The 24,326-nt window shown below is 40.9% G+C and overlaps 1 protein-coding gene across 1 annotated transcript in view; it reads right to left on the minus strand.

The window, feature by feature from the left end:
• The window catches only part of Iqch (IQ motif containing H), a 135,155-nt gene that overhangs the window by 99,218 nt on the left and 11,611 nt on the right, over positions 1–24,326 (minus strand). The window contains exons 5-10 of the mRNA XM_048333123.1: positions 23,774–23,857; positions 20,324–20,409; positions 20,042–20,170; positions 11,470–11,595; positions 8,096–8,644; positions 7,319–7,385 (exon numbers count right to left, since the gene is read on the minus strand). Coding sequence (XP_048189080.1) covers positions 7,319–7,385; positions 8,096–8,644; positions 11,470–11,595; positions 20,042–20,170; positions 20,324–20,409; positions 23,774–23,857 — 1,041 coding nt within the window. The remainder of the gene's footprint in view (positions 1–7,318; positions 7,386–8,095; positions 8,645–11,469; positions 11,596–20,041; positions 20,171–20,323; positions 20,410–23,773; positions 23,858–24,326) is intronic.

Here is a 24,326-nt window from a genome sequence, read left to right on the forward strand (position 1 = left end):
GATCATCTGTGAAGCATGTCAGATGCCCCCTTGTAGTTTTGACTCTCAAATGTCAGATTTTTAACTCATTGGACAATTTCTGGATCACTCCTGCTCAGCTTGCATCCAATATGCTTGGTTGCCTCCTTCTTTCTTTTGTCTTTCTGTCTTCCTTTCTTTCTTCCTCTCTTTCCTTCCTTCCTTTTTTCCTTCATCCCTCCCTCTTTCCTTTCTTCCTTCCCTCCCTCCCTCCCTCTCTTCCTTCTTTTATTTTGTACCACTCCTGGGGTTTGAACTTAGGGCCAGGGTGCTGTTCTTGAGCTCTTTTGACCAAGGCTAGTGCTCTACCACATGAGTCACAGCTCCACTTCACAATCTTTACTGCTCAGTCTGGTTTTAAACTGTGATCCTCAGATCTCAGCCTCCTGAGTAGCTAGGATTACAAGTGTGAGCCAACAGCACTAGGCTTCCAATATGCTTTCTTGAGTGGAAGGAAAGGGATATAGTCACTGGCACTGTCATTGTTACCCTGTGTGTGCCACTGGAAGGACATGGCTCACTGAATATCACCAATCAAGTGTTTTGAAATGGGAAAAAGTCTGAGAACTTCGCCTTCAAACCATCAAACCAGCCAGGGTGAGCAGATAAAAAGCAACTGCTAGATCACCAGGAGTCTTTTGTTAACTCCTTCTCTGCCTTCAGTGCCACTGTACAGAATAGGACTTAAAAAGAAACTAGGAGTCAAGCACAGGTCAGCAGGCCAAGTGTTCAGGAACATGTGATCTGCTACAATACTGGAACCTATCTCAAAGGCATGCCGGCATGCCAAGGAGGCCTGGCCACTGAGCAAGCCTCTTCAGAGTCTTGAGAAAAGCCAGCACCACAGAGCTAGTCTGCTGGAAGCCAAGAGGAAACTGGCGTCACTGGACAGGTGTTCATGTGGGAGTAGAGTGGGAAAGTTACTGAAGGTAGAGGTGAGGAAATGCAGGCAACCACGGATGAACACCCTAGATAAAGTGGCAGGATAACCAGAGAGACAGCTGCCATATCCCCTTCTTTGGGGTGATGGGGAGACAGGAGTATGTTAAAACTACTTGAGGAAAGATAGAGAACTCTATCAGGCAGGAAATGGGTTGCAGGTGGTGAGGAGAGCCATAAGAAAGAGGCTGGGTTCATCTTTAAAGAAGAAAGTGGGCCCCTTTCTGCCAGTACTGGTTGGTTAGTTTTTTCTGTGCAGGGTTAGATGTGCAAAAACATCTGAAAAATCCCATTTTCTATTCTTTGGAAATTTAGAACCTATCAGAAGTTCTTCAGATCAGAGAACCCAGTTTTCTTTTCTTTTTTTACGTGTGTGTGTGTGTGTGTGTGTGTGTGTGTGTGTGTGTGTGTATGTGTGAGCGCTGGTACTAGGGCTTGAACTCAGAGCCTGGAGTTCTTGCTTAGCTTTTGGTGCCCAATGCAGATTCTCCATCACTTAAGCCACAGCTTCACTTCTGGCTTTTTGGTGGCTAATTGGAAATAAGAGGCTCAGCGACTTTCCTGTTCAGGCTGGCTCGGATCCTAAATCCTCAATCTCAGCCTCCTGAGAAGCTAGAATTAAAACTGTGGCCCACTGGCTTTAAGGAATTTTATTATAAAGATACAAAAAAACATAGCAGGTATAGTTGCTGAGTTTTATAAACATTCTCCAGCCAATTTGGCAAAATGGAGTCACCTTCCCAGGGATAAGGACTTCCTGTTATTCCAGCTTTTTGTCAGTGGCCGGCACCGCATTGCATGCAGCTAGCACTAGTGATCATCAGATGTGAGCCGGGGACCTTGGCAAGTACTGAGACCATTTCAGGGGCTCTGCAAGGTCAAAACTATTTCCAAAATGAAACTAAAGTGTTATCTGCCCTTTTGAATCTATTCTCTCTCAAGTTGGAAAACACAAAACATTTATTTGTTTTGTTTTTTGCCAGTTCTGGGGCTTGGACTCAGGGCTTGAGCACTGTCCCCTGGCTTCTTTTTTGCTCAAGGCTAGCACTCTACCACTTGAGCCACAGTGCCACTTCTGGTTTTTTCTATATATGTGGTGCTGAGGAATCGAACCCAGGGCTTCATGTATATGAGATGAGCACTTTACCACCAGGCCATAGCCCCAGCCCCAAAACATTTATTAATGTAGGTGCAGTTTCACATTTTACCTAACAGTATTTCCAGTGCTGAAGTTAGTATAAAGCCAAAGAAGACTGTACACAATTACATATACATAGGTATTACACATACATATATAATACATATTATATATAGATATATTGGCTGAAATGCAGACAAAAATGTAAAGCCAACGTGTATTGCTTTTAGTCATTAAGTCAACTGACAATGAAATAAAACATTACATGGAAAAAAAGAAAAAAAATCCCACTTCCATTTATTCCTATTTATTTTGAAAGAGGGAGAAGGGAGGGGGAAGTTCATGACTGAGACTTTAAATGACTGGCAGTAGCCTTCAATACCCATGCACAGTCTTAGAATCTAGCACTTGGCACATCTCATTTAATATCAATATATTTTTACGGTGTCACTGAGCTTAAGCTGAACATCCAATAATGTGCTCTAATAAAGCAGTTCAAGGGTTAAATGAAAAGTGGGAAATATTCTGGCCAAAGGAACTGGAAGCAGATTTAGTTCACAGGTTTTATTTAGATTCTCTGGTTATTTTCTAGAGTAATTAGGATCCTTTGTTAGCATTCTTTCTTATTTGATTGATATATTTTACTTAAAATAGACCCTCGTATTCTATTCCTGCTATGAACCATGGTAGACTGTTTTGTTATAATTGTAGTTCATCAATAAAAATGATAAAAATATGCAATATCCAATTAAGAAGACCTATATATTGTGCAAATGATTTTTTAAATCATTTTATAAAATTACAAGGCCAGTTTCTTTGGACAATTAGTCAACTGTATTCCACCTCTCTGTGGTTAAAAATAGCTATGAGGACTACCTGAAATACAGAACCATCAACCAAATTCACAACTCCCTTTTAAAGAGGTTGCTCTGCAATATGTGATTGTTTTAATGTTCATATTTCCAAACTATAGATTTAAATATTCATAGTAAAGGTTTTGTAGTGTTGGGACACTGGTGGCTCATGCAAGTAATCCTAGCTCCGCAGGAGGTTGACGTTTGAGGATCATGGTTCAAAGCCAGTCCGAGCAGAAAAGTCTGTGAGATTCTTCTCTCCAATTAACCACCAAAAAGCCAGAAGTGGAGCTGTGGCTCAAAGGACAGAGCAACAGCCTTGAGTGAAAAGGCTAAGAAACAGTGTCCAGGCCTTGAGTTATAGCCTTGGTACCGGCACACATACAAAAATATTTTGTAGTAAAAACTGTTCCTGGGAAGGGGGGAAAGGGGGAGAAAAATGAGGGAGGAGATAACAAATTTGATAAGAAATGTACTCATTGCCTTACGTTTGAAACTGCAACCCCTCTGTACATCACTTTGACAATAAATAAATCAATTAGAAAAAACCTGTTCCTTATAGGCCATTCTTTCTGGACCCATGGTGGAAGAAAATGTAGTTGTTCCTGCGTGTGCAAATTAAGCTGTATGGTAAAAAGCAAATGCCTACATATGTAATTTGTTATTCAGTTATTGGTACTTACCTTACATTCTAAGGTTCAAGTAAGAGTGCAGCCCCCGCTGGCTGGTGGCGCACGGTAACTCTGTCTGGATGATTCTACAGGAACATCTTTTTATGGAAAGGAAAAGAAGGCAAGGCTGCAACTTGCCTGTGGTCCCTCCTGGAACCTGTCAGTCCTATCATCTGACTGTCTCAACTCTGCAAACTCAATTATTACATTGAAAAGATTGGTTGTTACTGCTTTTTTATTTTTTTGCAGTGTATTTAGAGAAATTCATTACTGCTGTTTCACCTACTTCTTTTTTTTTTTTTTTTTTGGCCAGTCCTGGGCCTTGGACTCAGGGCCTGAGCACTGTCCCTGGCTTCTTCCCGCTCAAGGCTAGCACTCTGCCACCTGAGCCACAGCGCCACTTCTGGCCGTTTTCCATATATGTGGTGCTGGGGAATCGAACCGAGAGCTTCATGTGTAGGAGGCAAGCACTCTTGCCACTAGGCCATATTCCCAGCCCTCACCTACTTCTATTTTTATATATTGTGTGTTAAGGCCTTGGTCCAGGAGACAAAGATGCCATGTTGGGTGGTCCCATCTTTGCATATTCCTAGAAATGATAAACTAGGAAAATGTAGCCCTATATGGCTCAAAATAAAAGGTGTAACTTAAGCGTTTAAAAAATTCTGCCTGGGAATAGGTATGAGATGATTTGCTTAACATTATTTAAACTGATTTTGATGTCCACAAGTCATCCTATAAAAAACTAAAGCACAGATGGTAGAAATCAGTTCCACATTATCAAAGCCTAAGCTTTATTCTCTGGTGAAAATACACAGTTAGTTTTCTTAAAATATATTTTTTTATTTTTATTGTAAAGGTGGTGTATGGAGGGTTACCATTTCATAATCTGGAAATGGATACAGTTCTTTTTGGATAATCTCACCCCTTCACTCTCTCCCAGTTTTTCCCTCCTGTCTCCACCCATAAGTTGTATAGTTTATTTCCAGCATAGTGTCTAGTGAATACCACTGCTGCATTTGTTCATCTTTTGTCTCTCCATTTCTGTGCCTCCATAACCCACAAAAGACAGATAAACAAACAAACAAGGAAAAAAACCCTCTTGTTCCCATTTCCTGGAATTCATTTCGATAAATAGTATTTTATATGATCAGAGGCACAAAGACATTGATTGCCCCTTACAATTAGACTTTTAAAAATGCCTCATTGAAAAAAAAAAAAAGAACTGTCCTTTACTCTTAAGATATATAAGTAGTAGTTGTCCTTTCAAATATTATGTTGTTTACAAACAAAAATTATTGCAATAAATACCTTCATATTTATTATACCCTTTTTTTTTTTTTTTTTTGCCAGTCCTGGGCCTTGGACTCAGGGCCTGAGCACTGTCCCTGGCTTCTTCCCGCTCAAGGCTAGCACTCTGCCACTTGAGCCACAGCGCCGCTTCTGGCCGTTTTCTGTATATGGGGTGCTGGGGAATCGAACCTAGGGCCTCGTGTATCCGAGGCAGGCACTCTTGCCACTAGGCTATATCCCCAGCCCCTTATTATACCCTTATTTAAACTGAGTACGCATAATCTACAAGAGGTATAGTTTTAATATGGCATGTAGAATAATGCTAATTCTAATTTCTTTGATCAGATTTTTCACCCACCTAATATCTATTCAACAAGCCCTTTTTAAAATTTCAAGACTCTTTTTAATTAAAGGTATTTCTATTTTACATGAGCAGGTTTTAGATTTTCACTTCTTTGGGAACTCTTTCATCTCCGGCTTCCCTGCGCCTGCAAGGCTGGTGGCCTGAAGCTATTTGGAAGGGTCTTAAGTGGAGAGGAGGAGGGAAGAAGTCTCCAGTTACCTCTATCACTTTAGTGTTTAACAGCACTGTAAGTCAGGAACCCTATTCATGGTTCTACTCTTGAGCAAAATAGAGGAACCAAACCAAAACCCAACACCTATCAGGTCAGATCCACAATTAGTTGCAGAAGCAGAGGCTCTCTTGCACCTTATTTTAAGGACCCAAGTCAGTTAATTGGGTCTGCAATTAGCCTCTCTCGTTGCAATCAATTACAAGCACAATTTCTGTGTGTGAACCAATTCTGTGTGCCCAAGTGGTCTTATCAAAACAATAGTGCAAATTCAAACAGAATTCAGATGGTCTTAGCTCACTCACATCCTAAGAAGAAACAAATTTCTTTCGAAAGCCATGAGACAGAACCAACCCTAAAGGCTCTGTGCCACACAGGTTTTTTTTAACTTTTCTACCAGTACTTAGCTCTTCTAAGCACATACTCCAGAACCAATGAAAGTTTGTTTTTACTTGGGCACAAATAATATTTCACTAATTAATTAAAAGAATCCTAATTATATTTATGTAATTAATATAATTATATAATATAATAATTGATATATCATATAATAACTTTAATGTTTTTCTTCTCCCAGAACTATTTAGTTGTATTTGTTTCTATATTTTGCATTAGAACACAAACAGGAATAGTCACATATGAGCACAAAAAATTACTATCCAGAAATCTATTACACTATTATTTGATGCACTGCTATATATATTTTAGTGTGTGTGCCAGGCCTGGGGCTTAAACTCAAGGGTCTGGCCACTGTCCCTTTGCATTTTTTTTGCTCAAGATTGGCATTTGAGCCACACCCCTACTTCTGGCTTTTTGCTAGTTAATTGGAGCCTCATGAACTTGCAAGCTGGCTTCAAATTGGGATCCTCAGATCTCAGCCTCCTGAGCAGCTAAGATTACAGGCATGAGCCTTTAGTGCCTAGATTTGCAATACTATATTTAAAAGGCTTTAGTAAAGAGATTCTGTGGGTTTTGTTGTTTCTCAAAAACTCTACAGGGTAATAAGCATAGAAAATTTAGCCTCATCCAGGAAATTTAACATACCAGGTTAGAGGCAAAGCAAAGCAAGCAAACAAACCAAACATTTTGACAGCAATTCATGTTTTCAAAGTACTTCCAATGTGAATTTTGGAATTTCCCTCTGTCATTTTGGCATACCTATTTTACCACTGTGTTTCAGACAACAGCTTTTAAGTTCCCCCAATTCATAAATGTAATTAAATAATTACATTAGTGCTAATTAACATGAAACTGCAGATTATTTAAGCGCAAAAAACACTATTCAACTTCTTAATTATTCTTGTTCACACAGCATTTCCTTTTGCTCAGGCGCCCTAGGTGCAAATAAAGCATCCCATCTGCTCGTAATTAGAACTAAATAATTTCAGAGAATGTAGCTTATCATTTTGACTGCACATTTGATTAAAAACAGTGTACAAGCAATATCCTGGCTTATTGGCGTAACAGCAACAACACACACAAGCCCGTGTTCTTCTATCATTAAAGAAGATCGAAAACATTATCTGTTATTTCAGGGGAGAAAAAAAAGACAACTTTTTAGTTCATTTCATACAGATGAAAGCGAATTACAGCAAATCACCTCTCCACTGAATAGCGGTCCTCCCCCCCCCCTAATGACTTTATTTGCTTAATCCCCAAATTAAACGCCGTTTCAAGCGAGGGCCCTGTGTTATTACTCTCATCATGTCGAGAACATTTTCCTGCCGAGACCAATTTGAATAAAACAAGGGGCCTTCCTTGAACTCAATCAAGGAGCCATAATGTGGTGGGTAATAGAGGTTGCTGATAGATTTGCAGGCAAAAGTGTTATACCTAATGATGGGATATGGATAATCGTCCTCCTGGAGGTCCTGATGCGATTCCAGTTGGCTTCCAGATGCTAAAAATCAAGAAGAGCATTGATCAGTGACAGGAAGCTGTAGTGGATTCATCTACTCAAACTTCAGCTGTTTTTTTTTTCACTGTACACTTAAGCCAGGCATAAATTATATTAATTGATTTAATTACATACTTAAAACATCTTCCCCAATTAATTTAATTAGGTGGCTACATGATGCTACTGGCAGGGGAAGATTAGAGGCAGCTCACTTAATTAACAGAATATGAATGAAAAAAGAGAGAGAGAGAGAGAAAGCAAACATAAATGAAATTGTGAGCACTAATTAAAAGGCTGTCTACAAACTTAAATACTTTCTGACAAAGTGGTGACAGCAATGTAGACAAGAGAAGGGTGTGTTTTGTTTTGTTTTTTTTTTTTTTCTTAGCAAATGAAAAGTGCCAGAAGGTATATATAGAGAAAGAGAGGGAAAGAAAGGTAATGCAGTTAACACAGTGGGTTTCATGCCCATCCCTGCACAACTATATAGTCAAAACCAAGGGACTTGGGGGTTTAGGAAACTGCAGTCGGTTTGTTTGTTTGTTGTTGTTTTCAGGCACGACGACCTGATTTCTGGTTTGGGCGATGATATGATGTAGAAACCGACGTGGGGCTGCATGCACCCCGGGCTAAGGGGAGGGGAGAGGCACAGATCCCAGACGCTGGAGCAGGGAAATGTTTGGAGAAGGCGAGCCTGCCGGGCGGGCGCGCACCTTGGCGCGGATGCGGAAGTTCTCCAGGTGTCTCTGTCGGGATTCCCTCAGGATCCTCTTGAGCCTCGTCTTGTGGCAGTGCAGGAGCCAGGCGATGGCGATCACCCCGGAGGCCCACTTCTGCCGGCGGAAGTGCAGGAAGCTCTTCCTGGCCTGGTAGCATTTCCAGGTGGCTTGGATCTTCTTGGCGGCCTCCACCTTTCCGTTCTGGCCCTTGTACCTCTGCCCGGGGAGGTTGACCAGCATCTGGATGTGGAGGGGGTTCTCGAACGTGGAGAGGATGTCGTATCTGGTCAGTTTGTTCTTCAGCTCGAACTCGGGAAGGAGGCTGACCAGGTTCTTCCCCTTGATCTTGACTTCGGGTATGGCGTAGTCCCGCAGGAACTTCACGATGTGCTCCAGGACGGAGAAGATGCTCCCCCAGGCCAGGCGGAAATGCTCCTTGAAGGCCACGAAGTCCGGGGCTGTCTGCGATATGATGCCTTCGTAGATGTTAAAGTCGTACTCCCCGATGGGTTTCAGGTTCCTCAGAGAGGCGGCTTTCTGGACCTGGGGAGAGAAAAAGGTGGCTGGGGGGGTGTGGGTGAACCTGGTTGTGAGCTTGTTGGGGTGCAAGCGACGCCGGTCACCATCGCTCCACACTGGCGCTGGTTTGGCAGATGCGCATCCCAGTGCCTAAAGCCATCAACACTCCACACCACACCCACATCCTAGAGGTCACTCGGGGCTATCGAGAGGGTATGGATTCTTTTAAAAACAAACAAACAAGCAAACAAACAAAAATAAATAAATAAATAAATAAAAGTGTTCTAAAATTGCTCAAGGAAAAGCACCGTTGAAGTTGATGCTGTTAGCTGACCCCAGGCTCTCTTGATTTTTGCCTTTTATGCAATGGCCTGAGAGATGTTCTATTGCTGATTCCCAATGGGTAGCCTACCTACCAGCCCTACATAGCTGAGCCATGCTTTCTTGGCAGTCCTCGGGATAATTCAAAGCTGCTCTGACAGCTACAGGGCTCATCGCTTTTTACCATTTTGGACTACTTCTGCCACCTTCTTTTAGCACCCGGTTGATTTTTTTAAAATTTTTTTTACGGGCAGCATTATGTTGTGTATCATGGCCCTTGACATTTTCTACTTTGCTCTTGACAAGTATTCTTTATTCTGAAGTATGGTGTCCTCTTAGGGAACATAGTTAGGGCTAGGCATGGATAGATTGAAATCAGAAATTGCATAACCAATAAAACCTGTTCCTGTCTATACTGAATGTAATTTTAAGTCATGGAAATACACTACTTTTATTTACCGATGGCAAGAGGGTTCCTCTAAGAATGAGATGGTGAGATTTTTTTCTATATAAATTAAAAAATAAAATTAGAAGAGATTTGGAGGACAGTAGCAATATATGTCATCATCATAAAAAAAGGAAATTCTGCCGTCACTGCAAAATAAGTATATATTAATCATCTAAAACTATTGCACTAAAAAAGAAAAAAATAAGGATATTCTGCCCTGTGGCCTAAAACACTCTAAAGGCCTGAGGGGATAGGGGAAGAAGGAAGGCCTAAATGTTTGAGGTTCTGAATTCTGCTCAGTAAGTCAGGTATTAACTTACTACAATGATTGTTTCTTTTTGCCTTGGGATTTAAGGAATCAATTATCATCAAAATATGCATTTATATGTTAGATACATAAGCCGCTTTCCACCAAACTGTAAGATTCTATTGCTCTCTGATTTTAAAGACTTTTCACAAAATTCAAAAGGGGGAATGCCAGGGAAAAAAATCCCAGTTAATTTATCAATGACTATTGTGCCACAGCACTGTGTGAAGAATTGCTATGTTACATTGTGCTTTGTCTTTACTAAATAAATGTTAGTGGAGAGTAATTAACAAATACTAGGCAGAGAGCTATCTGAGAGAAAAGCAAGCCAAGAAATATACAGACAATAAAAGCCCAATAAGTAAACACAAGCAATCAAATGAACAACAAAAACCACCATCAAATTCTTTTTCTTTTTCCAGATTCTGGGCAGTAGAATAATGACACAGTCAACTCAGATGAAAGTGCTAAAAGGCAAGTATTAAGACCAAAAAAATTCCTTGAGCTTTAGAAGATATCTTTAAATAGCAGTGAGCTTTTGTACACTTTTAACTTAAGAGCTGTTACAAGGGATGAGAATGATAGGACATGCCTCCTCACTAAGACTTCAGACCTCTCTGATCAAAGCAGGACACCAAAAGAATGCAAACTGTCTGGTAGATGGAAGCAAATTCCTTCCCCTTGGATGGGCAGGAAAGACAGAAGTAGAGCCCCTGTGGGCAGGCATTGATGCTGGTAGGAAGGGCTGTGACTCCAAGCAGCAGACCAGTGGCCTGCCCCAACAGAAGTGGGCCATTACTTCATTTATGCCTTCTTCCAGGATAGGACTTGATGGAGAGAAGGTTAGAGGTCAGGAAAGAAAAGCAGTATGTCTTCAGTGAGAAATAGATATGCAGGATATTCCCAGCTGGCCATGGCCAGGGCTGGTGGATCCTTTCAGTCACATGATTGATATAGTCCTTGAGACTTCCATGACAAGCAAAGCGGGGGTGGGGGGATGGGGGGTGTGGGGGGGGGGAAGTCACCAGAGATGCTTGTCTCCATGGAGACAGGAAAAGCATTTTTGCAATTCTTTGTCCAGGAGTTAAGAAAATCCTATTTCCTGTATGGGAAGCAGGGAGTATGTTTCTCTCTTCTTAACATTTCTTCTTATTTTAACTCTTTTATGCTAAAATAAATCATTTTCTTAAAAAAAAAAAAACAAAGTAAAATCAGGGCACAGAAGGCTCACACCTGTAATCCTAGCTACTCAAGGAGCTCAGATCTGAGGATTGAGGTTCAAAGCCAGGCTGGGCAGGAAAGTCTATGACTCTTATCTCCAGTTAACCACCAAAAAAGCTACAAGTTGGAGCTGTGGCTCAAGTAGTAGAGTGCAAGCAAGCCTTGAGCACAAAAACTAAGAGACAGTGTTCCAGGCCCTGAGGTTACTCCTGAGAACGAATACCCACACATGAAAGAAAGAGAGAGAGAGAGAGAGAGAGAGAGAGAGAGAGAGAGAGAGAGAGAGAGAGAGAGAGAGACTTCCTTGGCCTTACTGAGAATCCTGTAGAAGCAAGACAATCTATAACAATGGAACAACTGGATGAAGGAGCGACTTCAGAAGCCAGAGGACTCAAGTCTCTCTTGGCCTAAGCCTTTCCTGGGGCTGGCTCTAAGGTATTTATGTATATCAGCAAATGTGTTTTAGACCTCTTGATGAAATGGCCTTGAGTCGGCTGGGGTTGCAGAATTTCACAGGGGCTGTTTTAGAACAAAGGGAATGTACCTTCCTACCTCCTTGGATGACACTTCCAGAGAAGACCTGATCTCAAAGGAAACCCACACTTGGACATCAAATAGACCACTCAGGCACTGGGAAGCTATGGGTTTGGAGTCAGCTAAAGCATAACTGGAGTACATCTGTCACAGAGAATGCCACACGTGGGAGCACTTTAGACTTAGAGCAAGAACAGACATGCCTCTCAAGAGAAAGACTTCCCAAATTAAAGCAGTGCATCAGCATTGTGAGATCCATTGAGCAGGTAAAGACAAAGCTGCTTCACAGACTGCTAGGAATAAGCCCTGATTAAAGGTCACGCTGTGCTTCAGGTTCTGGCTCCTTGTGTTAGTCTTCTATTATTTATCCTCACAAACTTGGCTACTATCCTGTGTTGGCTCTCTATTCTTCCCTTCTTCTCTCCCTCCCTCTCACCCTCCTTTCTTTTGTCCCTCCTGTCTTCTTTCCCTTCCTTTTTTCTTTTCTTCTTTCCCTTCCTTCCTTCCTGTCTCCCTTTCCTCCCTCGCTTCTTTTCTGCCATTGTCTTTCCCTCCTCCCTAATTTCCTTCCTTTCTTCCTTGGCCTACCTAGGACTTTGTTATTTTTATTTCCCCCATTACTCGTTATTCCTTCCTTCATTCTTTCCTTCCTTTCTTCCTTGGCCCACCTAGGAATTTAATTTCTTTTTTATTCCTTTCTTCCTTCTTTCCTCTCTCCCTCCCTTATTTCCTTCCTTCCTCCCTCCCTCCCTCCTTTGTTTCCTTCCTTTCTTCCCTCCCTCCCTCCCTTCCTATTCCCTCTGTCTGTCCCTCTCTCCTTCTTCCCTCCTTCTACTCTTCCTTTTCTCCCTCCCTCCTTTTTGTTACAGGTGTTACTCCTAGTGTGATATTATTGACTCAATAGCCAATTTTTCCTTCAGATAGAGCTGTATGCCCTGAGACATTTATTTCTCAGCTGGTACTTTTTGGAACCAGGACCATGCCTTTTGCTAAATTCTTCATTTGCAAGATGTAATCACGAATTAGGTTACTTTGAGAGTTTCTTGAGAAGTTATTGAGGGAAAAATCTAAGTCTAAAGCAGAAAGAGGAAAACAACATGATGATTACATGTGTTAACAAGACCTGATGTGAAGCAAAAACCAAAAATAAATACAAACATGGACAGGCCCAGGATTTATATCCAACAATAAAGGAATAACTGCCACAAAGAAAACTTTCAGAAAGCCAGGCGCTGATGACATACCTCTGTAATCCTAGCTACGCGGGCAGTTGAGGATCCGAGGACCACCATTCAAAGCCAGCGTGGGCAGGAAAACCCAATTAACTACCAAAAAGTCAGAAGTAGAGCTGTGGCTCAAATGGCACTAGCCTTGAGTAAAAAAACTAAGGGATGGCGCCCATGCTTTGAGTTCAAGCACACACACACACACACACACACACACACACACACACACACACACACTGCTTTCAGGAAAAAAGGAATATATTCCCAAGCTGAGTTTTTCCTTTTGCCACATAGGACCTCACTGGCTTCACATTTGGCCTTCTTGCTTTAGCTTTCTGAGTTCTGGGATTACAGGTGTATACCACCACACAGGGTAAAGCAGAATTTCTTTATGAAACTGCATTTATATTGACAGAATTAAACTGTATTCCTAAACTGGATACAGTTTAAGAACACGATTTCCTGTGGTACAGTGTCAACTATTAAGATAATCCATCACAGACTTTACCTTTAGAAAATAAACATCACTCTTCTGCCTACAAGGACAGACTAAATGTTCAAATATTCAAATATCAAAACATATCCAGTTTTGATTATCCTAAATAACTGCACTGTATAAAAGGAATATAAGAAATGGGATAAATTCACTCAAAGTACAATGTATGCATCTATGGAGTCACCAAAATAAAAGTCCCATGAATTATTAATGTAGGATAACAAAGAATAGGTTGTTATCAGAGACCAGAAAATTCTTTCAGTTTATTATGATTCTAAACAAGAACCTACATTAAGAGAATGAACAGAGTGCCCCTAAAAGTTGGCGTCAGAACAGGATGCCATTTATCTGACCCTGTTTGTTTTTATATAAATTTTGATAAATACCCATGATGTGTTAATCTTTGTATAAAACAAATATCAGGATTCAACTGGTTACAATTATCCAAAAGGTATACATGGTCTTTAGAGATAGTAGCTGGCCTCACCAGGATTCAGAGTCAACATAAACATAGTTCTCAATTTTCAAACATGTGGGATCTGAAGATTGTGGTTTGAAATCAGCCCAGGTAGGATAGTCTATGAGATTCGTATCTCCAATAATCCAGCAAAAGGAATTCAAAGACAGTGTTCAAGCCCTGAGTTCAAGCCCCAAAACCTGCACAAACAAGCAAACAAAACACAGGACCTTGCCTTTTGCTCAAGAGACAATTACAGACTCAGGGAAACAAACCTTGAGAGTGAAGTTTTAAACTGGGTTCAAATCCATTCTCTGTCACTACTTGCTACATACTCTTGAGCAAGTTGTTGCCCTTTCTAAATTTAAATTTTCTCATCTGTGACAAGTCAGTGAAGAACTTCTGTGATGATTATAATACTTAAAAAAAGAAAAACCTTCACAGACCTTCATTTCCAGTCAGTGTGCTTACTACTACATAAGACAAAGAAATAAGCATCAAAGAAGGAAAGTCACTTACCCAAGCTCCTACAGACAGTTTGTATATCTTCCTAACTTTGGGACAGTATTTTTTTTTTTTACTGTGTGAAAACAAATATATTTTTCCTAAATATCCTAAATCCATAGAGAGAGAGAGGAAAAGAAAAGCATTTCTGGATGAGATGGGTCATTGCTACCTACACAAGATGGCTCTACTTTTCATAAAGCAACCTTTCTTACATGCTCTTTCTCGTACTGACTCCTTTCCAGAATTCTCCACCAAGGCTACGGCCCTTTGTGAACTATGTTCTCCATGTTCAGACTTTCTTTTCTCCTCTTGCCTCAAAGTCTATCTGGACTTGATCTGCTCGGCTGGAAAGCAGTTGGTTAAACTGACCTCTCTGAATGTGTCAACTGGCGTCATGCAGTTATGGAGTGGTAGATGTGAAGCCCGAAGCCCTCTCTCCATGGCTGTAGAAGGTCACTGCCCTTGTGGCTTCCATTTCCAGTGGGAGACTGTTCGTGGCACTTCTAATTTCCACCACCATGCCTATCTGACTTTACATGTTCACCCACTGGAATTATTGGCTTTTTAATAAACTCTTGGTGTCGGTAAAACCATCAGATTAAGGGCAGTTATCTTCAATGGCATCACTTCCTGCCTCATGAGAAAGACTAGCAGGAAGGGGGATTTCTTTTTTTTTCCCCCCCTTTCCATTTTTTTTATATAGACAATTATTTGTGACAACTTCCACCAAACCTAGATGGCAGATTGATCTTATGGCCTAATATGTAATATAGAGGAGAAAACCCTCAAAGCGTGATATTCCAATATTCAAGGATCTAAGTCCTAAGATTAAGATCACTGTCCTAATTAGATTAAGATCAAGTCCTAAGGTTATAAGATCTAGGAACTGCCTAAGACTTAAGTGTCAATTAAAAGTGAGAGTAAACCAGGTGTAATCCTCACATGTGTAATCCTAGCTACTTGGGAGGCTAGGAGATCAGGAGGATCTGGTGGGGGTGGAGGGGTGGGGAACTTGTGAGACCCATCCCAATAGAAAAATACAAACATGGTGGTGTATACTTAGTGTCCCAATTTTGGGGGGGTAAGTGTAAATAGGAAGATCAAAGTCCAGGCTGGTTTGGACCAAAAGTGAGACCCAATCTCAAAAATACCAGGGCAAAAAGGGCAAGGGCTCGAGTGGGTATTACACCTGCCTAGGAAGTTTGAAACCCTGAATTCAAACCATGGTACTGGGGGAAAAGAAGACCTGGATTCCTTAGTCTATATAACGAGACTAAAAGGTACAAATAGAGAACTCAGTGAGCAGGAATAAAGGAAGAGAACTAAGTATAAAAAGGTGCTTGGATCAGCAGCAATTTTCTAGGAATAATTTCTACAATTGCTTTGAAAGGTACCATTATTCAAATGAGTCTTCCTGAACTCTAAAACACATCTTGAAGAGAAAATCCCTACCTGTAGATGTGGTCTCACAGAACAGAAACACAAACAGATCTGACTGACTCTGATGGAAGATGAAACAGAACCGAACCAGGAAAACATTTTAAAGAGATGCACTCTATTTTCAGTCAAATATGAACTTTCCTTTTCTAGAGGCAATGTTACTTTCCTGCGGCATTGATTTCATCTTTTGTGCTACCCTTTGAATATTCTCTGAGAGGAGGTGACACAGTTTAGGACCACTTGGGATAATGGCGATGGATGGATTGAACCTGTGGGGATGTGTACAGGAAGCCTGACAGGCTGAGAATCAAGCCCTATCTCCAATCCCTGAGCCAAGACACCACATGTTTTCTCTGTAGGTAAAGGAGAAAAAGCTAGTCTTGAAAAGGACCTCGAAGACTACCAAAGTAAAGCCTGAAATTCCAATTTTCCTGAGGAATAGTGGTTTAGAATAAGTATGTTGATAAAAGATGATGATGATAGATTACTTAAAGAATGGTTGCAGAATTCATTTAATGTTCCATCTTGATACACAAGGATTCATTTTTTAAAAATGTTTATTCTTTGCAGGGCTTATCACGCTCTGACATAGCATTAGATGCCTCTTTATCATCTGCCTCCCTCATTAGGCTCTAAGTCCTAAGAGGACCTGGACTTGGCTTGCTTTTCTCTGTTTTCCCCACTGCCTAGCAAAGTATAAAGTCAAGAAGGATTTGATGAATGAATGAATGAATGTGTTAAAATTTAAGTTCAAGCTGAGTGCCAGTGGCTCATGTCTGTAATCCTAGCTACTCAGGAGAATGAGATATGAGGATTGTGGTTTGAAGCCAACCCAGGCAGGAAAGTCAGTGTGAGCTTTTTATTTCCAATTAACCAGCAAAAAATCTGAAAGTGGGGGTGTATCTCAAGTATTACAGCGTTTTATTTGAGTGGATAAAGCTAGAGGACAGTGCCCAGGCCCTGAGTTCATGCTCCAGTACCAGAACACACCCACAAAAAAAAATTAAGATCAGTGGGCTGGGGATATGGCCTAGTGGCAAGAGTGCTCACCTTGTATACATGAAACCCTGGGTTTGATTCCTCCGCACCACATATATAGAAAATGGCTAGAAGTGGGGCTGTGGCTCAAGTGGCAGAGTGCTAGCCTTGAGCATAAAGAAGCCAGGGACAGTGCTCAGGCCCTGAGTCCAAGGCCCAGGACTGGCAAAAAAAAAAAAAAAAATTAGGATCATAGACACTTGGACTAGCTTTATAGCACAAGATTCTTCTATAATCATGTGAGTTCACTGACATTTATAATTTAAGGTTGAATGATATGATAATGGCTAAGAAAATGATGGCATATTTTAATATGAATATTAAAGTATAATAATAGAATATTATATGGCCATTGAAATCTTTTACAGTGCTAATTCATACCTGTAAAGGGTTAAATTGGTAGGTAAAAAGAGTAAAAACCACAGTTGAACATATAATAAGATACAAATAAAAGAGCATAGCAAAGCTTAGCTAATACGGCTGTGACATTTTGAAAAATTTCTTGTATACTTTGGCACTTTTTTTCTCCTTTGAGAAGTTTCCAAATTCTTCATGAACAGGTTATAATTTGTTAAATGAAAGAGATAAAAGGTTTTTAAGAGATGAAGATTATTTCATGGCTTGCTGATAATTTAACCTTTTTCCTGAAGTACAGGAATAAAATCATTAATCACAGGCAATAAAAATGAGCAACTAGGCAGCACTGTGAGGATTGTAAAAATAATCCTTCTCTAGTCAATTGCTTCTTGCAAGAAAATACTTGTTTTTCAAATAAAACCATATAATTAAGTTCACTTTGGAAAAAAAAGGTAGGTAGATAGGGTAGTAAATCTTAGTGAAATAGAGAAAATGGTTTTTAAAAGATTCTACACTTTACTTGGGAATTATTTTTTCTTCCTTAAATGGGGTTTCTATTTGTTTATTATTTACTTCATTGTTTTTATAAAGGTGTTGTACAGAAGGATTACAATTACATGAGTCAGGTAACGAGTACATTTCCTTTTGTACCGTGTCTTCTGTTTCCTCACTTTTTTTTTTTTTTTGGTTGGTCGTAGGGCTTAAACTTTGGACCTAGGTGCTGTCCTGAGTTCTTCAGCTCAAGGCTAGCACTCTACCACTTGAGCCACAGCGCCACTTCCAGTTTCCTGGTGGTTAATTGGAGATAAGAGTCTCATGGACTTTCCTGCCTGGGCTGGCTTTGAAGCCGAAGCCTCAGATCTCAGCCTCCTGAGTGGCTAAAATTGCAGGTGTGAGCCACTGGCACCCGGCTGTTTCCTCACTTTTAAATGGAGTTTCATGAAAGAGAGAATGAGTCTAAAAGAAGAAAAACTACCTTTGAATTTGTTCCTTCTGGCACTGGGGCTTGAACCCAGGGCCTGGCTCACCATGGACGAGCATTCTATCATTTAAGCCATGCTGCCAGCTCATCTGTTTTCGTTTTGGTTTTGAGATGAGTCTCCTCATTACCTTAGCTGGGAATGGCCTCCAACTGGAAATCCTCTTGCCTCTGCCTCCCGAGTGGGTGGAATTATAAGCGGTGTAACCACCTTGCCTGGCTCTGGCTTTGGACTTGCTTTGGAATCTCACATTACAGTTGCAGGTTACATTCTTGTCATCAAAGTAATGTCTGCCCTCTTTCTAACCTTTTAGATAGGACAGAAAAACAAAAAAACAAGCTGCTTGTTTGTGCCATAACACAAAGTTGCCAGGGAGCATGGTGCCCTACAAGAGGTAGGCCATTCCTACCAGATGAGATATGTGAAAGCCCAAACTGCTACTAGGTGTCCTCTGGGAACCTTTAACTATTTAGTGTAAATCCTGGAACATTTTGTTCAAACATAACAGTCTCCCAGCTATGTGGGAGACTGAGACTGGCAAAAAGCGAACAGGATCTTCATCTCAACAAATAATCCTCATGTGCTGGTAAGCAGCTACTAGCCTTGGGACAGAGAAGGCGGCATAGGGAAAGGGGGTTGCAACCTAAGTCCTGTCTGTGGCAAACAGGGAGAGCTTAGGTAGAAAATGGCTGGAGGTGTGGTACAAATGCTTGCCAAGTGAACACATGACCCTGCATTCAAACCTCAGACCCCAAAACAAACATGCAGAACCAAACAAGAATAACCAAACAAACCCAAAGGAGTAAGAAAACTGAGAAACTGAGATTACAAGTTTGAGATTAAAATACCCAGGTGTCTTTGATGCTCCTTTTCTCCCTTGTCCTCATTTCTCCCTTCTTTAACTCCGTTATACTAAAATGAATCCTGATAACTACCCCCCAAAATAGTACTATCCCCAAATCTCTTCTTCCTGTACAAAAGGGAATTCTACAATAGAGATATGGCTTGGAAAGTAGGATTTTTCTCCCAATCATTTCTTAAATTTGGATTTTAATTTGGAAACATTTTAAACATTCAGAGAATAATATTAAAAACTCCCATATATGTTTTAATTCTTGCTTTGTATGAGGCACATTCATATTAAGATATATGATGATAAATATAAAAATGAGTTATATAAATGTACAATATAAAACTGACACACACGCTCATATATCACTGAAGTTTCCTCTTTTGTTTTAGTCCCATTCTTCTCTTCCTCATCCCAGCAGCAAATATATCTACAAATTTAGTCTGTGTAAGTATATTTGTTTGCTTGTTCTATACATGAAAATAATTATCCAAATTAATTAGAGTTAAGAGGATCTTAACAGAGATGTTAGATGCCTGCTTTGAGATAACAAAAAGAAGCTGGATGCCTGTGGCTTATGCCTGTGATCCTAGTTACCCAGGAGGCTGAGATCATGGTTCAAAGTAAAGACCACAAGACCTTTATCTCCACTTAACCATGAAAAATCCAGAAGTGGAGCTGTGGCTTAAGTGGCTAGCCTTGATCACAAAAGCTCAGGGCCAGCACCTAGTTTGAGCACCTGAGGTTTGAGTTCAAACCCCAGGACTGCAACAACAACAACAACAACAAATTAAACAAAGAGTCCTCAAACTTCTTGAAATAACAAGTTACAAACTCTAATATAGTTTCACTTTCTTTAAATATTTGGATCAACCTGACAGACTCAAACTTCTTCAATTTCTTGAGTTTTGGCTCTTTGTTTAAATAATCCAGTAGATGAAAAACGTTGGTAACTGTTAGAGCTGATACAAGCAGACAAATCAGAGGATGTGATACAAATACTGAAAAAATTGATCCTTTCCACAGATGATATTGGCTAGAGAACATGTCAAATTATATCAGGTAAGGCAGAGATGTGATATATTTTTAGAAAGATTGTCATAAAAAAACAATTGAGATTTGAAGGTTTTTCTATTGCTATGGGGGGTCATATAGTCTCGTTTTGTATGTTATGTATGTTCCAGTTGCTGAATGACTTAATCTCTCTGTGTCCCAGTAACATGAAAATAATAATGGTACCTGTAGTGTAGAGAGGTTGGAAAAATGAAGTAACCCATTTAGGATGCCAAGAATAGGGCCCAGCACAGAGAAAGCACTCTGTGTTAGTTGCTGGAGACAGTAATAGTAGCAGTAGTCATATTTGAAGACCTGGCCATGGGGAAAAGATTATAACTTGGCATGAGCCAAGGGCACTGAGTTTGGAGGCTCACTCTGTCAGCCCTTTTCCAGAGGGGCAATGACTGCACAGAGGCTCTGTGGTTGCCAGGAGGGCCGAAGCTTAGTGCCATGTGCATAGCTAACCTTGTAAATATGCTTCACAATTTCCTCTTCCTCAAAATAAGCAGTCACTGGGAGGAGACTGAAGATCTGATTGCACTGATTTTTATCTAGGAGCAATTAGTTGGGGTTCAGTAGGACTGTTTACAATCACTGTAAACATAGCCCTATCTAGTAACAAACCTACAGGTGTAAAAGTAAAAGGGGACCCAAAAGGGGGGGCTCTTTCCTTAAAAAGAGGTGGCTCAGCTGCCTCTAAAATTATTTGTTGTTTTCTTCTTCCCCCCCAACCCGTGTGTGCATGTGTGTATGTGTGTATGTGTGTGTATGTGTGTGTGTGTATGTGTGTGTTGGTACTCAGGGTCTCTGGCTCTCTTTTTTATTAAAGCTGACATTCTACCACTGGAGCCAAAAATCCACTTCCAGCTTTTTGGTGGTTTAATTGGAAAGAAGAGCCTCAGAGATTTGTCTGTTCAGACTGGCTTTACACCATGATCCTCGGGTCTCGGCTTCCTGAGTAGTTACGATGACAGGTGTGGGCACTGGCAGCCAGCTTCCCTCTAAAATTTTAACTGATAAGAAAAGCACTATGAAGGGAAAGCCTACAAAATACTCTTTAAAGTGAGCCTCTGAGTCATGACCAGAGTGCTTTACATTTCCAGAGCACTCTCCCACAGAAAAACCCGGTGAGTCCTTTCAGCAGTGTTAGGAGAAAGATGACAGTGTCACTCCAGCAGTCAGAGAGGAAAAAGGGAGGTTCTGAGAGTTTAAGTGACTAGTTCCACCTCCTCTCAGAAAGAGAACCCACCATGCTCCCATTTCTCAGGTACATTCCTTGTTTGTTTGTGCTTGCATTTTGTGGGGATGATTACATTTTTGTAGCTTTCTTGTGTCCTTACCAGTTGTAGTTGGCATAACTTTAAGCTTTAAATCTCATGTCCTAGGCCACTGCATTATACTTGCGTGGTGTGTGTGCACACACATACACACGGAAGTGCATGCTAGGGAACAATTGAATTTATTTTTAACATCTTATTTGATAAATATACTTTGAAAGGATGAAATTCTTTGGTGGTGGCTATAACGTCAATCAAAATAAATAATCAAATCACTGCTGTGAGTTGACCACATTTTGAGGTTCGTGAGCCATTTGTTTGAACTGTACATCCACTGCAATAGGAAGGTTTTCCACCTTAAGTGAACCATGGTGGGAGTTCTGCCAACCCCCCACCCCCCCCCCCCCGCGCCCCCCAAAGCATGATCTAATTTCTTTTAGAAAGGAAGCCAAGAGAACTTTTGTTGCTGTCCCAGCTGTCAGGCAGCCTCCCTTCACCCACCCCCCACCCCCTTCCACTCAGTAGTTTTGCCCTGCAGGCAAAGCAAGCAAGATCCGGTGACAAATCCCGAATATTCAACTAGTCACACAAATTACAAACCTTATCAGAATATCCTGTTGAGCTTTTGCTTCTCCCCTATAATGAAGAATAAGACATGGTTTAAATCAAAATGACTCTCATGGGCCATTTTACAAAACAAATAGAAGGCTTACAGTGCCCACCCCCCACCCCCCTCCCCTGCCTTGTTTTCCCTGCTGGGCCAGCCTGTTCCCTCTTTCCCTACCATCAGGAGCTAATAATTAGGAAGACCTTTCCCACCCTAGACATGAGCTTGACTTGCCAAGCCCCATTTGCTTTGAGGAGAGAGTTTGACAAAGTAAATATTGACAAAAACAAGTATAGTCAGATGTCAAGGCACAATCCTCCACATAAAACTACGCTGGGTGGTGATGGGCTCTTGGTGTCTCGGTGGTCTATGCTCTCCTAGCATAAATCTCTATAGGTTCCATGCTCAGTCCATTTTCCACCAAGTATATGAATAATTACAGCTACACTGAAGAGCCAATTCAGAAATATTGTACCAATCTGGGACCACAGTCTTTAAATATTACTGCTTCTAGCAGTAGGGGATTAAAACGAGAGCTAATTAGCATTCAAAAATATGTTATTATTAAAAAATATTTTTGAGGCCAACTGCATACTGACTACAACTTAGTCACGATATCTGTATTACTTGTAGGTATGTCTTTTATGAAACTGTGGAACCTGAGTGCTCACCAGGGTGAGAATCAAAACAGGTGCCTCTGCCTGTTCCCATTCTGCACATTAGCCCGTGGCCGCCTCACAGCCTGTTAAACAGCTGAATCTAAAACAATAATGGTGCTGGCCAAGCACTGCCGGAAGGCCTGTCTGTCTTGGGATTTAGCCATTTACACTGATTTTTTTTTAACTCTCATTTTTCATGAAACACAAATATTTGCCGTGGCAATGGGGGTGTCACATGACATGCTACTACATAAACAGCCTGGAAATCTCTTTCAGGAGAAACAGCCCACCACTGCCAAAAATACAAAGAGCCTCTTGAGGAAGATCTGTGTGTTAGAAGGTGAAGGCCCAGGAAGAACAGGTAGCCACTGACTGGAGACATAGCCAGATCTAATGTCTTCCATGCCACTCTCCAGTTACTTTTTTTCTCTCTCTCTCTCTCTTATTCTTTCTTTCTCTCTTCTTTCTTTCTTTCTTTCTTTCTTTCTTTCTTTCTTTCTTTCTTTCTTTCTTTCTTTCTTTCTTTCTTTTTCTTTCTTTCTTTCCTTCTTTCTTTCTCTCTCTCTCTCTTTCTTTCTTTTTTAATGAGAGCAGCTGAAAACAAAGCAAGACCACATTGGGTAAGCAGAGAAATGACACTGCCAGATGTCTCCTTTCTGTGGTGAAAGTTTCAATTATCACGAATCTGTTGTGGCCTGTGGGCATGAGAAAGCCTACTACATAAGCCTCACCACCTTTAAGCTAGGGATGACATCACAAGAATGAATTATATGGTACTGTGGGGGGTGCAAGTGTTAAAGAATACAGAACACCTTCCTCTTCTTTATTGAGGCCTTCTGGGAAAAACTGGAGGTTTGCCTTGTTAGCCTGCGCTTAAAGACACTTTCAGAGACACACCCAGTACAACACAAGTTTGGATGTAAGCAATAGCTTAGACTCCTGGAACAGTGATCAGCTAGTAACATCAGCTGATGCAATCACTTAGTGAGTCTCACAATGATGTGACAGGACTGACAGTGTCACAGTGGCATTGAAATGGTATAATCACCATTCTTCTTAACATCAGGGGCTATGTAACTCAGTGGCAGAGAGCTTTCTTAGCACATAGAAGGCCCTGGGTTTGATCCTCAGTATCTCAGAAGCATAATAGAAAACAAACATAACTTAACAATATAATGTATAACATAAAACATAACAACATAAACATAACACTATATAACCTATCATAACACAACAACATAGCACAATGGAATATAACTCCCAGCAGCAGCTCCAGCTGTTCTATACTATACAGATATTATACACACACACCCAAAAAATAATCTCACAGATAATATTGTAAATCAGAACATTTTCCTTTCTGAAATTAGACCGATTAATACCTGTAGCTTTTCTTTCTTCATAGAAGCATCTTCTGGTGAAACCATATCTTGTTTCTGGAACGTACTGAAGGGGGCTGTGGATGGAGGTAGGGCAGTGTTACCTCTTCCAGAAAGAAGAATGAGGCCTACGGTGCATGCTCTTAGGGTTGTACCCCGGAAGTCAAATGGCACTGTCTCCAACTGTCAGTCAGTCTTTTCCTGCATCCATTCAATGAACCGTCAGTGACCAATGAGTTAAGGAAAGCTGGCAGCAGGGGAGTACCACAATCTCGCCAGATGCCAGGTTAGTTCATCTTTTGCAAACTGCCTATGTGAAAAGGCAGATCCAAAAGAGCAGTTAGAAGGTAATAGTTGGCCTACAAAATGCTTTACTATAAGGCTTTTTGTGTGTGTGCTGGTAATGGGGCTTAGACTCAGGGCCTGGGCACTGTCCCTTAGCTTTTTTTGCTCAAGGCTGGTACTCTATCACTTGAGCCACAGTTTTACTTCCAGCTTTTTGGTGGTTAATTGGAGACAAATCCACAAGTCTCATTGACTTCCCTG

This window comes from Perognathus longimembris, chromosome 23 (assembly GCF_023159225.1).
Source record: "Perognathus longimembris pacificus isolate PPM17 chromosome 23, ASM2315922v1, whole genome shotgun sequence".
Lineage (NCBI taxonomy): Eukaryota > Metazoa > Chordata > Mammalia > Rodentia > Heteromyidae > Perognathus > Perognathus longimembris.